Source organism: Neovison vison, chromosome 13 (assembly GCF_020171115.1).
Source record: "Neovison vison isolate M4711 chromosome 13, ASM_NN_V1, whole genome shotgun sequence".
Classification (NCBI taxonomy): Eukaryota; Metazoa; Chordata; class Mammalia; order Carnivora; family Mustelidae; genus Neogale; species Neogale vison.
In genome coordinates, this window is record NC_058103.1 from 115,851,450 (window position 1) to 115,870,096 (window position 18,647).

The 18,647-nt window shown below is 36.7% G+C and overlaps 1 protein-coding gene across 1 annotated transcript in view; it reads left to right on the forward strand.

The window, feature by feature from the left end:
* Positions 1-18,647, forward strand: part of REC114 (REC114 meiotic recombination protein) — a 109,040-nt gene that overhangs the window by 13,800 nt on the left and 76,593 nt on the right. The window contains exon 2 of the mRNA XM_044231798.1: positions 6,563-6,652. Within this exon, the coding sequence (XP_044087733.1) occupies positions 6,563-6,652 (90 nt within the window). The remainder of the gene's footprint in view (positions 1-6,562; positions 6,653-18,647) is intronic.

An 18,647-nucleotide genomic window follows, 5' to 3' on the forward strand; every position in this document is an offset into this window, starting at 1 on the left:
GTTTCCCTACCTTCTGTACTTTCCTATATACTAGATAATTTACTAATTGTGTTTACTTATTACTTATTTACTTATTATTATGTTAAATGATGTGCCTAGAGCATTTGACACCCAGAATGGATAACTTTTTAGCACTCTACTGCCTAAATGATGACATTATTTTCATAAAATTTCCACAAATGAAATTGTTCATTTATTATATAGATAGTAAACTCTTTTATTGAGCTTCATTATTATAAGCATGGCAGTAAAATAAATAAGAAAAGGGAAATACACACTACAGTACAAGACAGGAAAAAAGCACAACTCTTTAGCTAATTGTTTTTACATCTTGTTAACTTCTGAACCTTGATTCTTTGCTTAGAGGCTGATATTTTATGTAATTAATCACCCACAAACTAACAAGTGATTAAAAAACCTGAATCTCTCAACGGTACAGTTTAGGCAACTAATGATAAAATTACTGTTTTATTTCCTTTTTTTTGTTCTTTAGTTTGAAACATTAAATAATTTTAAAATAATGTTAAGGATACTGTTCAAGTTTAGCAAAATATTTTGAGTGTGAACTAAAATTTGCACTTAAACAAAAATGTTCCATCTTGTGCTTGCATTCTTGTCTCATTTAAGTTTAAATTTTAAAATTAAAATTAAAATTTTAAATTTTATACACAGGCCACCTGGGTGGCTTAGTTGGTTAAGCAACTGCCTTCGGCTTAGGTCATGATCCCGGAGTCCCAGAGTCAAGTCTCAAATTGGGATCGCAGCTCCAAGGGGAGTCTGCTTTGCCCTCTGACCTCCCCTCTTATGCTTTCTCTGTCTCTCTCTCAAATAAATAAATAAAATCTTTTAAAAAATAAATAAAATTTTAAACGCAAATATAAATACCAACAGGTCCCAGCATTGGACAAATGACAGCATTGGAGTAACTCCAATCTGTTTGCGTTTATAATCCCTATGCTATCATTGTTTGTTTTGAATCTAGTTGAAATGTAGAATGTAGTACTGCAGGGTTGAAGTGAACTTCGTCCTAAGAAGGGGTTGGAGACAAGAATTTTGCATTGAGCAAACTTGAAGTATGTCAAATCTTTGTGAGCTATTCTTGAAAAAGATGTATGTGGTTAAGTGTGCAATATATGTGGGCCAACATTATAATTAGGAATTTCCCAAATGAATGTGTGAAAAGCAAAGTTTATTAAAGAATAAATACTAAAAGTCCGATAATTTGAAGCTTACATATGTTTTAGTCAAACTTAGCAGTAACTATAGTGGTTGTTTAGAACTAAGACCAAAAAAAGACTTTTTCAGGGAGGGGTAGTTCATCAGTGACATTGGTTAAAATTGTGGGCACATGGTGGTAGTAAAAATCAGATTTCTTTTTAGTCTGTTTGACTATTGTATATAAATTCTTGACACAGCATTCCCTTATTGCCTGAACCAGGGTTCACTGCTCTCAACATCCCACCCTTAGAATGCCACTAATTTTATTTGTTTACTGTAGTCTTTACTGTATGCTTACCCTGCATCCCATCCACCATTAGTTCCATGAGGGCAGCTAACAATTTTGTTCAGTTATGTTTCCCATCTAAAAAATGCTTGGAGTCTAGTAGGTGCTTAATAAATATTTGTTGAATGAATGAAGCTCAAGGTCAGGGACATTCCTTTCTATGTTTTTTTTTTTTTCTCCTTTCCCAAATATTTATAAAATAAATCACTATATAGTGGGTTCTTTATTAATGTTAGCTGACTGAAATGCTTGATTGTGGTGTCTTTAATCTCTACAGTAGAATTTAGAATTTTGATTGTTGCTGCTGTTAACAAATTGCTACAAACTTAGTGGCTTAAAACAACTCAGACTTACTAGCTTATAGTTCTGCAGTCAGAAGCCTGAAATACATCTTAGTAAGGCTAAAATCAAGGTGTCAGTAGGGATACTTTCCTTCTGGAGGCTCTAGGGGAGTATGTTTCTGCCTGTTCCAACCTCTAGAGGCTGCTTGAATTCCTAGCCTTGTACTAATACCATCATCTTCAAAGCAGTCAGATTTCCTTTTCTGATTCTTTTGCTTCCCTCTTTCCCTTGTAAGAACCTTGTGATTATACTGGGCTTACCTGGATAATCCAGGCTACTCTCCCATCTCAAGATCTTTAACCTGAATTACCTCTGCAAAGTTTCCTTTGCCATGTAAGATATATCCACGTGTTCCAGGGATTAGGACATGGAAATCTTTGAGGGACCATTATTCTGCCTGCCTCAGTATCTTGCCAATACTAAATGTTCCTATCCATGAACAAAATATCTTTCTCCATATATTTATGTGTTTTTAAATTTCTGTCAATTTTCAGTGTGCAGATCTTTTTCACTTTTTTGTCATATCCCTAAATATTTCATATTTTTGATGCTGTTATAAATGTTGATATTTTTAAAATTTCAAACTCTAATTGTTTTTTTCTAGTTTGTATAAATTTAGTTTTATTCTAAGAAAATCAATTAAATTTTCTACATAAATGATCATGTTGTCTGAATTTAAGACTGTTTTAATTCATTCTTTTATTTCTTTTTCTTGCCTGATTACAAAAGTTAGAACCTCCAGGATAATGTTGATAGGAATGGTAAGAGAGCTAACATTATTGTCTTATTTTTTTATCTTAGAAAGCTTTCCATCTTTCCTGTGAACTGTAGGTTTTTCATAGATGCCCTTCATCAGCTCAAGGAATTTCCTTCTATTCCTGGTTTGCTGAGTTTGTAAATAAGGAGTAGATGTTGGTTTGTGTCAAAGGCTTTTTCTATATATTTCTCACTATTGAGGTGATTATATGGTTTTTCTTTTTAGTTTATTAAGATAGTGAATTATATTCGTTTCAAAATACTTCTAATTTCTCTTTTATCTTATTTACCCATAGGTTATTTCGAAGTGTGTTACTTAGTTTCAAAATATTTGAAGAGTTTTTTTTTCAGAGATCTGTCTGTTACTGATTTCTAATTTAATGTTAGTTTTGATAGAACATACTTAACATGTACTAAGACTTGTTTTATGGCCCAGAATTTTGTGTGTCTTGGTAAATGCTCTGTATATACTAGAGGAGAATGTGTATTTTGCTGGTATTGGTTAAAGTGTTTTATAAACGTCCATGAGATTATGTTGGTTGATACTGTTCTTCAAATCTACTATTATTTACTGATTTTCCATGTACTTGTTCTATCAGTTATTGAGAGAGGGGTATTGAAAGCTCTGACTATAATTGTGGATTTATATATTTCCTCCTGCTGTTCTATCAGTTACTGCTTCAGTAACTGATAATTATATTTATATAATTAGTATAATTATAATTAGTAATTATTTTTTTAAAATAATTTCTATTTTATTTTTTTTTTCAATTTATTTATTTTCAGAAAAATATTATTCATTATTTTTTCACCACACCCAGTGCTCCATGCAAGCCGTGCCCTCTATAATACCCACCACCTGGTACCCCACCCTCCCACCCCCCTGCCATGTATTTTTAAGCTCTGTTTTTGGGGACATAAATGTTTAGGATAGTTATGTCTCTTGATTAACCTACCCCTTTATCACTATGAAATGACCATCTTTTTATCTTTTTGATATTTTTGCCTAATGTTAATATGCATACTCCAACATTCTTTGATTAGTATTCTCATGGTATATGTTTTTCCCACTCTTTTGTTTTTAACCTGTTTATATTTTTATATTTAAAATGCATTTCTTGGGGTGCCTGGGTGGCTCAGTGGGTTAAAGCCTCTGTCTTCAGCTCAGGTCATGATCCCAGGGTCCTGGGATCGAGCCCCACATCAGGCTCTCTCTCAGCAGGGAGCCTGCTTCCTCCTCTCTCTCTCTCTCTCTGCCTGCCTCTCTGCCTGCCTGTGATCTCTAACTGTCGAATAAATAAATAAAATCTTTTAAAAAAATAAATAAATAAAATGCATTTCTTGGGGAGCCTCAGTGGCTCAGTGGGTTAAAGCCTCTGCCTTCGGCTCAGATATTAATCTTGCTCTGTTTCTTCCCTATGTGAGTAGAGTGCTGTTCCATTCAGTGCTTGACTGTTGTGTTTTCCACAGTGACTCCAGTACCAAAATGCAGTGGGCAGGAATGCTTGGATTTCTACTCCTGGTGATAGGCAACAGATGTCACTTGCTCAAGACTTTGTAAATATTGAATGAATTAATGTATGAATGGGAAGGTTTGGACTTCAAGTTAGGGGCTGTTGATTTTGAAATGACTATTGGGCCTTTAAGTGAAGATCACAAGTAGGCAATTAGAAGTAGCAGTTTGGCGAGCAGGGGAGAAGTCTCCTGGGATTCTCATGGAAGTCATTAGTTACCACTTGAAAAAATTACAAAATAATTTGGAAAGAATTGGTGTCTCCATAATGAGTGTTTCTAGCCAACAAAAGACATAGACAAAAATGTTCATAACAGCATTATTTGTGCTCAACCTAAACTGGAAAACGATATTCATCAACAAAAGAATGAAATAATAAATTGTGGTATTATTGTAGAATGGTATTCTGTAGTACTGAAAACAAATGAACTTAGGTATGTGCAACAACACTGATGAAGACTGACTGAAAATAATTCTTTCTATATGATTCCATTCATACAAATAGGGCTAAACTATGGTGTTAGAAATATGGCTACCTTAGGGGGAGGAGGGAGCAGGTAGTGGTTGGGAGACAGCACTAGGGTACCTTCTGGAAGGCTGGCAGTGTTTTCTGTTTCTTCACCTGTGTGGTGATTATTATACGTTTGTTTTATCATCATTCATTAATTTATACATTTAACTGTTGGATACTTTGGGGGATATTTTTGGCATATATAGTACATTTGTAAAAAATAAGCTGTCATGTTGAAAAATTGCCTCTCAAAGAATTTGTTGACCAAGCTCTAGTTTTGAAAGCTGTACTTGACTCCTAGCTGTCTTTGTGATTTTAAGTGGTCATGAGGCATTCAAGATAAACCATTTAAACTGTAGCTGGAAGAGTATCATACAAATAACTGAGTTCCTAATCCTGGAAAAGAGACGGAGCAATAACCACCAAAGTGCAGAGTTTAGCATACCTTCCTTGACATCTAAAATACCATTTGGGGGGGGCCTGGGTGGCTCAGTGGGTTAAAGCCTCTGCCTTCGGCTCATGTCATGATCCCAGGGTCAGGCTCTCTGCTCAGCGGGGAGTCTGCTTCCTCCTTTCTTTCCTCCTGCCTCTCTGCCTACTTGTGATCTCTGTCAAATAGGTTAATAGAATCTTTAAAAAAAAATTTTTTTAAATACCATTTTTTTTAAAGGTTGGAATTTAAAGTGAATTAGAGAAATCTCAGTAGGAACTCCTTAAGTTTAAATATAGCATTAAAGCTGTATTCCCCACAGATGAAACTATGAAAACATTATTTCTCAAAAGAATGTAGTAACCTTATAAAGATAGACTTCAGTTAGGTATGTATTCATTGTTTTGAGCTTTGAGCATTGAGGTAAATCCATAATTTCATTTTACTATTTATACAAGGATGTTTATCTTTCAGTATATTAAAGCTACCTATATATACAAGGTAGTCACTTAAGACCCAAATCCCAGTCTTCTATACCTATGAATCATGTCCTCTTTGATATTTTGATTTCATTGCCTCAACTCTCCTCTGAAACTATAGGCCAAATCTAGCAAGAAAAATATAATGAGAATAAATGCAAGATCTTACACTTAGGTTTGGATTAAGAATGTGAAGGAATGATTTACCAACATAAGTGATAAAGTTTCAAGAGGTTTTTCTGATACCAGATCATTCTTCAAATGGGACTACCCCCTCAAAAGGTTAATGTCATTGTAGGCTGTACTGCGTAATTGGAGATAGACCACACCCAGCACATTTCGGTCAGTTTGGGGCACCATATTTTAAGAGTGACATTGAGAGACACCTGGGTGGCTCAGTGGGTTAAAGCCTCTGCCTTCAGCTCATGTCATGATCTCAGAGTCCTGGGATCGAGTCCCGTATCGGGCTCTCTGCTCAGCGGCGAGCCTGCTTCCTCCTCTTTCCCTCTCTGCCTGCCTCTCTGCCTGGTTGTGATCTCTGTCAAATAAATAAATAAAATCTTTAAAAAAAAAAGTGACATTGACAAATTAAAGCTCATCCAAAGGAAAGCACCAGGTTTTGAGATGTTGTAAAAATGGATTTATATGACTGAAGAAACTAGTACTCTGAAGTCTCACAGCAACCCTGTAAGGCATTATCCCTATTTTAAGAAAGGAAACAGGCTCAAAGATAACTAATAACTTATTAATATGTTACTGAAAAGTGGTTAGCTCAAGGCCCACAATTCTTTATTTTTAAATTAGTATCCTTTTCATTTCAAAATACTTAATTTAGTAATACTTTTTAAAAGCTGGCTGTTAGCCCCTATAAAGGAGAAACTTGAAAGTATAAGTAGATGGTTACAGATTAAATGGAAGGAAAGGGAACATTCTGAGTAGGAAAATCAGTGTGAAAAGATAAACATTTACTAGTATTACAGAAATGTATTGTTTTACCCACATTTCTCTCACTCTCTTCTTTTCCAAGGTTTTTGACTCCAGTGAAGAATCTGGGTATCTTGTTCTCACCATCGTTATATCAGGTCATTTCTTCATTTCCCAAGGACAGACACTGCTGGTAGGTTTTATGCATACAGTTTTATATGGAAATATATTTATTTATCTTTGTAGCTTTACATTAATTTTTGTACCCTCAAGCTTCTTCAGGGCTGCAGAAATTCATCATGTTCAACAAATTAAGCATTTATCAATGTTCTGTAGCAGAGGGAAATACAAAAATATACTGAATATTGCCTGGCCGAAAGGGGTTTATGGTTCTGTTTTGGGAGCCAAAGTGGATCAAAGGATTGAGATTAACCAGTATTAGAAAGGATTCTTAACTGGGGAAATTGGGTTGAGACAGGCTAAATTTATGGAGAAATGTGTGGAGGGTTTTTCAGAGAAGGTAAAGAACATAAGCAGAGGGATAGATCTGAAGAAGTAGCTAGAAGAAAACTTGAAGCGTGCTATTATTAACTTCCATAGCCCTCTATAAAACTAATTTTATAAAGCTCCATTTGTCCTTTAATCTGAGCATATACACACACATATTGTAGGAAATTTTTGAAATGAAGAAGTAAATAAAGGAGAAAATAACAGTCATTTTGCTTGAAAGTTTGGGTTTGAATTGGTATTTAGAAACAAAATGAAAAAACAACGCAACTTATAGTCAAAGAATTGTAAAAGAAAGAAATAGAAGGGAAGAGTATTATATCCTTTGCCTGTGAGTGATATCTGTATACAAATTCATACAAATATTTACTGAATATCAACAAAAGCATAATTTATTCACATAACAGATATTTATTGAACAATTATTATGTGCTAGGCATCCTAGATGCTAGGGATATAGCAGTAAACAGCAGAGATCTAAATCTATCATTGTGGAATGTCATTCTTGTGGGGAAAGACATCATGAACAAATAGGTCAAATATATTTAAAAGATATGAGTTTTTGGTGAATCCCTTACACTTTCTGTTAGGATGGCAGCATCCCATAGTTGTACATTGCGATGATTCATCTCTCCACGGGGTGACTTGCAAGGTCCTCTTTGTTTTCCTTGTGATTTTTAAAACTGCAGCAATGGTTGTATCATTTTTGCTTTATTTGCCCAGTTAGGGCTTGTATTAGTTGCAGAGGATAAGATATCTTCTTCAGCTTCAAATGAAGAATATTCCAGACGGTGGACTGGGGATGCCTAGCCCAAGCTAGTTCTCCTCTGTCAGTATTGTGAGTCTTTGCTGAATGATGACATTAAGGCAATTTGGCTTCCTTACACAGGGAGCCACCTTGTGCTTTGTCTGTTTCATCTGTTTTACCAGTGGTAAATGTTGTTACAAACTGATAGAGGTTTCTTTGTATCATACATGAAATGATTTTTGCAGTGCAGTTACAAAACTAAGTTTATCAAATTCCATACCCACTACTGAGAAATACAACGGTAACTCTACAATTTGTTGCCTGTTGCATATACATATATACCTTATATATTGGATAATACATTAAAAAAAATTCTAAGTAGGGTTCATACCCAGTATGGGGCTTAAACTCATGACCCGGAGATCAGGAGTCCTGTGTTGTACTGACTGAACCAGCAAGGCGCCCCTACTGGATAATACTTTTAAGCGCTTTTTAAAACTCAGTTTTATTGAGGTGTAATTTACATAAACTCAGTAATTTTTAGTGTTCAATTTGATGTGTTTTGTTTTTGAGAGAGAGAGTGCCCACATGCACTCAAGCAGGGAGGGGAGGGGCAGAGGGAGAGAGAGAGAATCTTAAGCAGTCTCCACGATCAGCACGGACGGAGTCTGATGCAGGGCTCAGTCTCACAATCCTGAGGTCATGACCTGAGCTAGAATCAAGAGTTTGATGCTTAACCAACTGAGCTAGCTACCCAGGCACCCCTGGTGTGTTTTGATAAATGAATATAGTTGTGTAACCATTGCTAAAATCATGATGTAGAACGTTCCAATTAACCCTGATAGTTTCCTTGTACCACTCTGTAGGCAGTCTCCTCTGTCTACTCTTGGAGATCTGCTTTTTCTTGCTATTGTTTTCCTTATCTAAAATTTCATGTAAATGAAATCCTAGGATATGTAGTCTTTTGTATCTGGCTTTTCCACTTAGCAAAATGCTTTTGAATTCATCCATATTTGTTCCTTTTCATTACTGAATAGTACTCACTTATCTGTGTAAACCACATTAGCTTATCCATTCACCTTTTGATAGACATTTGGGTTTTTCCTTTTTTGTTGTTGTTACTATGAGTGATGCTGGGATAACCATTTGTATAAAGCCTTTGTATGAATGTATGTTTTCATTTTTCTTTGATAAATTCCCAGAGAGGAACTGTCACTGATTCGCGTGGTACATCGGTGTTATAAGAAACTACACAGCTGGTTTTCAAAGTGGCATTCCAACAGTGGGAGTGAGGGATCCAGTTGTTCCATGTCCTTACCAACACTTGGTATTGTCCTTCTTCTTAAGTTTAACTCTCCTAATGGATGTCTAGTGATATCTCATGGTAACTTGCATCCCCATAGTGATTAGTGACATTGAACAACTTTCTGTGTGTTGACAGGTATACCTTAGAGGTATTGCAGGTTAAAACCTGCAATATGTTATTAGGCCATATAATAAAATGAATATCACAGTATGGTGAATCAAATGCATGTTTTGGTTCCCAGTGTATGTATAAGTTAAGTTTACCCTACATTGTAGTCTATCAAGTGTGCCATAGCATTATGTTTTTTTAAAAAACAAAACAAAACAGTGTACATACCTTAATTAAGTAGTACTCTATGCTTAAAAAATGTTTACCACCATCTGAGTCTTCAGTGAGTCATCATCTTTTTGCTAGTTGGGGGCGGGGGCGGGGATTGGTCCTTGCCTCGACGATGCTGCCTGCTGACACATCCGGGTGGTAATTGCTGAAGCTTGGGATGGCTGTGGCAGTTTCTTTAAATAAGACAGCAGTGAGGGGCACCTGGGTGGTTCAGTCGGTTAAGTGGTTGCCTTCAGCTCAGGTCATGATCCCAGGATCCTGGGTTCGAGTCCCACATCAGGCTCCCTGCTCAGTGGAGAGCCTGCTTCTCCCTCTCCCCCTGCCTGCCACTCTGCCTACTTGTGCTCTTTCTCTCTCTGTCAAATACATAAATAAAGTCTAAAAAAAAAAAAGACAGCAGTGAACTTAGCTGCATTGATGGACTCTTCCTTTTACCAACAACTTCTCTGCAGCAGGTAATGCTGTCAAGATTGTTGCAATTCAGTCCCATCTTCAGGCTCCACTTCTAATTCTAGTTTTCTTGCTGTTTCCACCACAGCTACAGTTACTTCCTCCACTCAAGTCTGGAACCCCTCAAAGTCCTCCATGTTGACTGGAATCCACTTCTTCCAAACTCCTGTTAATGCTGATGTTTTATCTCTTCCCCTGAATCAGAAACATTGGAATGGTACCTAGAATGGTTAATTCTTTCCAGAAGGTTTTTAATTTACTTTGCCCAGATCCATCAGAAGAATCTCCAGCTAAGGGAGCTATGGCCTTATGCAGTGTATTTCTTAAACAAAACTTGAAACTCAGAATGACTTCCTGATCCATGGGCTACAGAATGGCTGTTGTGTTTGCAGGCATGAAAGCAACGTTCATCTCATTATACGTTTCCATCAGAGCTCTTGAGTGACCAGGTGCATTGTCAGTGAGCAGTAATATTTTGAAAGGAATCTCTCAGAGCAGTAGGTCTCAATAATGAGCTTAAAATATTTAGCAAACCATGTTGTAAAAAGATGTGCTCTCATCCAGACTTTGTTGTTCCATTTATAGAACCAGGCAAAGTAGCTTTACCAGAATTCTAAAGGGCCCTAGGATTTTTGGAATGGTAAATGAGCATTGACTTCAGCTTCAACTCATCAGGTGCATTAGCCTCTAACAGGCCAGCCTGTCCTTCGAAGCTTTGAGGCCAGGTGTGGACTTCTCCTCTCTACCTGTGGAAGTCTGACATGGCATCAATATAAGGCTGTTTCATCTACCCTGAAAATCTGTTGTTTAATGTAGCCACCTTCATTATGATCTGCTTCATTATTGTCTGTTATAACCTGCTGCTTCATTTTGCATTTTCATGTTATGGAGATGGCTTCTTCTCTTACCCCTCCTGAGCTATGCTGTGCTGGCTTCAGACTTTTCTTCAGCAGCTTCCTCACCTCACAGCCTTCACAGAATTGAAGAGTTAGGGCCTTGCTCTGGATTAGGCTTTGGCTAAAGGGAATGTCATGGTTGGTTTGATCTTCTATTCAGAGTGCTAAAACTTTCTCTGTATCAACAAGAAGACTGGTTTGCTTTGAATCATTCATATGTTCACTGGAGTAGGAATAACACTGTTAATTTCTTTCAAGAACTTTTCCTTTGCATTCACCACCTGGCTGACTTGTTTGGTGCAAGAGACCTAGCTTTCAGCCTCTCCCAGCTTTCAAGGTGCCTTCCTCACTAATCTTAATCAGTTCTAGCTTTTGATTCAGAGTGAGAGACATGACTCTTTCACGTTGAACACTTGCAGGCAATTTCTTTCTTTCTTTCTTTAAGATTTTATTTATTTGTCAGAGAGAGAGAGAAACAGAGTGAGCACTGGCAACACACACAAGCAGGGGGGGAGCAGCAGGCAGAGGGAGAAGCAGGCTCCCCGCTGAGCAAGGAGCCCGGTGTGGAACTCAATCCATGACCCTGGGTTCATGACCTGAGCCAAAGGCAGATGCTTAACTGACTGAGCCACCCAGGTGTCCTTAGAGGCCATTTCACTGTGGGGTTATTACTTGGCCTAATTTTGATATTGTTATGTGTCAGGGAATAGGGAGACGCAAGGAGAGGGAGAGAGCTGGGGGAACTGCTGGTCGGCGGAGTAGTCAGACTACACAACACTTACTAGTTTGCTGTCTCAGATGGGTGTGGCTCCTGACTCCCTGGAGCAATTAGAGTAGTAGTATCAAAGATGACTGATCACAGATCGCCCTAACAAATACAGTAATAATGAAATAATTTGAAATATTGTGAGAATTACCAAAACATGACACGAAGACATGAAGTGAGCAAATGCTATTGGAAAAGTGGCACCAGTAGATTTTCTTTGTATAGGATTGTCACAAAACTTCTATTTGTAAAAACAACAGCATATGAGAAGCATAAAAGCTAAGTATTACACAAAACAAAGTGTGATAAAATGACATATTCTTGTGTTTTCCTGTATTTGCTCTTCATATGTCTTTTTTTTTAAAGATTTTATTTATTTATTTGATAGAGATCACAAGTAGGTAGAGAGGCAGGCAGAGAGAGAGAGGAGGAAGCAGGCTCCCCGCTGAGCAGAGAGCCCGATGCAGGGCTCCATCCCAGGACCCTGAGATCATGACCTGAGCCGAATGCAGAGGCTTTAACCCACTGAGCCACCCAGGCACCCCAACTCTTCATATGTCTTACTAGTGTAGTGCCTGTTTATGTTTTTTAATGTTTTTAATTGGAGTTGTCTTTTTATATTTGAATTTTAAGAGTTCTTCTGATTACAACTCTCTTATAAGTAGTATGTTCTGCAAATTTATCTCTCAGTCTGTGGCTTAACTTTTTGTTTCTTATCAGTCTTTTGAAGAGCAGAAGCCTAAAATTTTTTTTTTAAAGATTTTATTTATTTATTTGACACACAGAGAGAGAGTTCGCAAGCAGGCAGACAGGCAAGCAGAGAGAGAGAGGGAAGCAGGCTCCCTGCTGAGCAGAGAGCCCAATGCGGGGCTGGATCCCAGGAATCTGAGATCATGACCTGGGCCAAAGGCAGAGGCTTAACCCACTGAGCCACCCAGGTGCCCCCAGAAGCCTAAAATTTTGATGAAGTACCTTTTTTTTCCTTTATGATTCATGCTTTTTTATGCTGTTTTAGAAATTATTGTCAACTCCAAGATTGCAAAAATATTTTTTCTGTTTTCTTCTGGAAATTCTGAAGTTTTAGCTCTTATATGTAGGCCTATGGTCCATTATGAATTTTTAGTATTATTTAATAACACTAATATTTATTATTTTGCATAGAGCCCCTTCTTCCCTTTGATTCAGGCAATGTGGTATTGAGAAAAATGACTATATTATGAAATATCATGGATCTTAAGGTATCTACTTCTGGAACCACTGAGTTAGTTTTTAATGTATGGTGAGAGTTAAGGGTCAGGGTTAATTTTTTTCAGATAGAATGATCCAGCACCATTTGTTAAAAACTCTAGCCTTTTTTCATTGATTTACCTTGGTACCTTTGGGAAAATCAATTTGATATGTATGTGTGGGTGTATTTCTGGACTCTCTCTTCTGTTCTGTTGACTTATACATTTGTCCTTACTCCAGGAAGAGACTGTCATGATTACTTCAGCTATGTTGTAATTTTTGAAGCAGGTAATATAATTCCTCCAAATTTGTTTTCTCAACGATGTTCTGGCTGTTTTAGGTTATTTGCATTTCCATATATATGTTAGAATCAGTTTTCCTACCCAAAAAAACCCTGCTGGGGTTTTGACTATGATTTCTTCAAATCTGTAAATCATTTGGGTAAAAATTGACATTTTAATATTGAGTCTTCTGACCTGTGACCATGTTATAATTATATTCATCATTCCATTTGCTTATATACTTTTCCTCAGCAATGTTTTGCGGTTTCCACAGTAGACCTGGCACATATTTAACTAAATTTATTCACAAATACTTCATAATTCTTATGTTATTGTAAAAAGAATTTTATAAATCTCAATGTCTAATAGTTTGTTGCTAGTGTGTAGAAACACAACTGACTTTTTTTCACATTCACTTTATATCCTGTGATGTTGCTGCACTCATTAGTTCTATAGTTTTTATAGATGTTTTTATAGAATTTTACATATAGATGATCTGTTGTCTGTGAATACAGTTTTACATTCTTTTCAATCTATCTATTCTCCCCTGCCTCCCTTCCTTCTTTTCCCCCAGATGACACTGGCTAGGACATCCTTTACAATGTTGAATAAGAATGGTGAAAGTTGATATCATTGCCTGATCCTGATCTTAGGGAAAAGCAGTCTCTTCACCAAAAAGTATAATGTTAACACTGAGGTTTTTGTAGATACCTTACAAGACTGAGGAAGTTCCCTTCTATTCTAGTTTGCTGAGAATTTTAATTATGAATAGGAGTTGAATTTTGTTGAATGCTTTTTCTGCATCTACTGAGATGAATTTCCTTTTTTATTTCCAGTTATGTTGATGTAATACATATTTTAAGATATTCAGTTCTTACTGAATCTACCTTTATTGCAGGAGTATTTGATTTTTAAAATGATGTACATGTGATTAAAAATATTAAAAATAAGAATGCATATTAAAAAATGTACCCCCTAAATTAAAGAATAATTTTTTTCAGTTCATACAGTTTTTTCACAGTATTTTCTAGGTTCCACAAGAACCAACATACAGAAGAGCAAAATGCATTTGGAATCATAACACATTTTAATTACAATTTTATGTTGATATTACATTTACATACTCTCCCCTCTCATGTTAATCTGGGTTGTGATATATTTTTAGAATTTTTCCCATAAAAGGTAGGGAAAGGACAGCTATGGAAAGTTTTAGCCACTTCCGTTTTTGTAAGAGAATCCAATTGTTGGCATGGATTAAAATGTGCTATATTTGTACTATCTTTGTGGAAGCTACACAAACCCCTAAAAAAGTCATTTATTTAAGAGAAATTGATGGCTAGGGCCTAGTAACAGTTCCCTCTGTGATATGTTTTTGTAGAAATCCAAACAGGTCAACAAGGCTTTGGGCTTTTTGCTTGAACCTCGCAGCTATTTCAACATAATTCCTCTTAAACTTCATATTTCTCTGATTGTCTTCTCCTGTTTAGGCCCATGGGAACTTAATGTTTCAGATTAAATTTAGCTTGGTGTCCAGTAATACCATGGGTTTCCATTTTGCTTGTTCAGTTAGCAAGTGCACTCATGAGATGATATCACTGCTAGAGGGCTCCACACGTACCCACCACTGGGCCATTCTCTTGCTATTTCCTGTGGAAGGTTAGTATGGCAAGAAGGTGGGGAGACTTTTGCTCCATCCTCAGTCTACCTTGTACTTGAGGGCAGCTGGTTTCCCCTTTCTGGACTTGACATTTTAAGCAGAGTCTCCCTTGTCTATTTGGTTTTTTATTTTATTTTTTTATTTTTAGTTTTAGTTTTTACTTTTTTTTATTTTGTTCTGGGCTTTTAAAATTTGTTTTTAATTGCCATAAATGCCATAAGACTTACCGTTTTATCTCTTTTTAAGTGTATAGTCTACTGATATTAAGTACATTCATCTTATTGTGCAGCCTACGCTACTATCCATCTCCAAAGTCTTTTCACTTGCAAAACTGAAACTCTATACCCATTATACCCATTATACCCATTAAACAGTAGATCCCCACTTCCAGCCCAGCACCTGGCAACAATTCTACCTTCTGTCTCTGTGAATGTAACTACTGTAGGCACTGCATTCAAGCAGAATCATACAGTATTTGTCCTAAGGTTTATCCATTGAAACAGGTATCAGAATTTCCTTCCTTTTTAAACTGAATAATAGTCCATTGTTTGTATTTACCACATTTTGTTTATTCATTTATCTGTCACTAGACAAGGATTTTTTCCCATTTTTGCTCACTGTGAGTAATAGTGCTTATGAACATGACCCTGCTTTCAATTTTTGGGGGTATATACCCAGAAGTGGGATTATTGGATCCTATAATTCTATCTCAATTTTTTGAGGAACTGCTGTACACTTTTCTCCACAGTGGATGCACTATTTTATACTCCCACTACTAACATTGCAAGGGTTACAATTTCTCCGCTAATGCTTGTTAGTTTGTTGTTGTTTCTTTAGTTAAGGTATCACGGACATAACATTATATTAGTTTTAGATGTAGAACATAATCATTTGATATTTGTATACATCGCTAAATGATCATCACAACCATCTACTTAATATGTCACCTTATGGGTGCCTGGGTGGCTCAGTGGGTTAAGCCGCTGCCTTCGGCTCAGGTCATGATCTCAGGGTCCTGGGATCGAGTCCCGCATCGGGCTCTCTGCTCTGCAGGGAGCCTGCTTCCTCCTCTCTCTCTCTCTCTCTCTCTGCCTGCCTCTCTGCCTACTTGTAATCTCTCACTGTCAAATAAATAAATAAAATCTTTAAAAAAAATATGTCACCTTATATATATGTTGCAAAAAACCCTTTTTCTTGTGATGAGAAACAAGATTTACTCTCTTAGCAACTATCAGATATGCAATACAGTATTATTAACTGTAGTTACCATGGTATACATCTCTGACTTATTTGTGTATTTATTTTTAAAATATTTATTTATTTATTTATTTGACACAGAGAGAGAGAGAGAGAGAGAGAGCGCGCGAGCATGAGTGCGCTATCACAAGTAGGCGGAGAGGTAGGCAGAGAGAGGGGGAAGCAGGCTCCCTGCTGAGCAGAGAGCCTGATGCTGGCCTTGATCCCAGGATTCTGAGATCATGACCTGAGCCAAAGGCAGAGTCTTAACCCACTGAGCTACCCAGGTGCCCCTCCAGGACTTATTTATTTTGCAACTAGAATTTTGTACCTTTTACGGTCTTCATATCTCCTCCTCCCTCACCCTGGCCACTCTGTGTCAAATGAGCTTGTTTTTTGGTTTTGGTTTTTAGATTCCATTCATCTACTGAATAGACACTTAAAGGTGTTTCCATATGTTGGCTATTATAAATAATGATGCAGTAAATATGAGTGCATGTATCTTTTCATTTTCCTCAGATCAAATAGCCAGAAGTAGAGTTGCTGGATCACATGGTAGGTCTAGTTTTAATTTTTTGAGGATCCTCCACAGTGTTTTCCATAGAGACTATGTCAGTTTACATTCCCACCAGTAGTGCACAAAGGTTCCTTTTTCTTCATATGATTGCCAACACTGATAATCTCTTGTCTTTTTGTTAATTGCCATTTTAACAGGTATAAGGTGATATTTCACTGTGGTTTTCATTTGCATGGTATAGGATCTTTTTAATGTGTTGTTGAATTTGGTTTGCTAATATTTTGTTGAAGATTTTTGCATGTGTTTTTATCATAGATGTGTTATTGGCTGATAATTTTCTTTTCTTGTGGCATCCTTGTCTGATTTTGGTATCAGGGTAATGCTGGCCTCATAAAATGAGTTTAGAAGCATTCCCTCTTCTTCTGTTCTTTGGTTTTGTTTTTTGGAAGAACTTGAGAAGGATTGGTAGTAATTATTCTTTGAATGTTTGGTAGAATTCACCAGGGAAGGTGACTGCTCCTGGACTTTCCTCTTTGGGGTGGTCTTGTGTATTGATTCAGTTTCTTTACTAGTAGTTGATCTGTTCAGGTTTTCTCTTTCTTCATGATTCAGTCTTAGTAGGTTGCATGTTTCTAAAAATTTATCCATTTCTTCTAGGTTGTCAAATTTGGTGACATAATTGTTCATAGCAGGCTTGTGATTTTGTATTTCTCTGGCTTCAGTCATAAAGTCTCCTCTTTTATTTCTGATTTTATTTATTTGAGTCCTCTATTTTTTCTTGGTGAATCTAGCTAAATGTTTGTCAATTTTGTACAACTTTTCAAAGAACCAACGCTTAGTTTCATTGATCTTTTCTGTTATTTTACCCTCTGTTTCTTTTTTTTTTTTTTTAAAGATTTTATTTATTTATTTGACAGAGAGAGAGAGAGATCACAAGTAGGCAGAGGCAGGCAGAGAGACAGGGGAAGCAGGCTCCCCGCTGAGCAGAGAGCCCGATGTGGGGCTCGATCCCAGGACCCTGAGATCATGACCTGAGCCGAAGGCAGCGGCTTAACCCACTGAGCCACCCAGGCGCCCCTCTTTTTTTTTTTTTTTTTTTTCATAGTAGCCATCACAATGGTTTTGAGGTTATATCTCAGTGTGGGTTAATTTGCATTCACTAATTATTAGGGATGTTGAACATTTTTTCATGTGCTTTTTGACAATTTATCTTAGAGAAATATCTACTCAAGTCTTTGCATATTTTCTGATTAGATTTTCTTGTTGTTGAGCTGTAGGATTGAGAGCTTGTTGTTGTTACTGAAGTATAACATTTCTCCAAACATGTAACACACACACAGCAGCTGATGAATTCAGCTTCTTTTATATTAAGTCTCATGTGATTTCCTTTTTCTCTCTTGTTTCTTTCAGCATGAGTAGGTATAGGCTGATACAGACTGAGCACTGTCAGCCCTTTTTAGAGTGGGAACATGGAAGAATGGCTTCTGTGGGGGACAGCATTCTACACCTTGCTGTACCCTCACCCAATCACCATTAAGTGTAAGATTGCTCCTGCCTCTGCTCAGCCCTACTTGTCTCCTCTCCTCCTGGTGCTGGAGCTCCTGATCAGAGTGCATTTATCCTTCACTGAGACATTGTCTGCTTTCTCTTTCTCAAACCCATTTTAAAATGTAGAGTTCATAACTCCTTTTGAGATATTATCTCTGAAGTTAAAAAAATTCTATATGTAATTATAAATGTATAAAAATCCACTTTTTATCAGCATCTCCCTTCTCAAGCTAGAAGTTGCAGAAACCAAAATGCTAAAGATATCCAAATGGGGGAAATTATTTCCTAAGACTTTAGCCTCTCCTTTTTATCTCACTTAGTTCTGATCCAGCATGAGGGTCTTCACCTAAATAAATAGAACTATATCTGAAACATAGGAGCTAAATGGTCTTGAGACCATTTTAATTCTGTCTTCTTGGGAAACATCCTGGAAATAATGGAGTTCATTTTGTTTTGTTTTCCTTTTAACTTTTCATGCCCAGCCCAAATATTCTTCAAAAAGAAATTGTCTTACGATTTACCAGTGGAAATATATTCCTATTTAAGTGAACTCTGGAAACTGCAAACACTAACTTTAACTTTGTTAGTTTAAGAAATATTTGTTCAAATCACAGTCTCAGCTTAAGAATCTTCTGAGAGGAAAGTCTTAGCACAGAGTTTTAAAATCAAGTTATTCACCCAGTTAAATTCTTTAAATTAGAACCAGACTT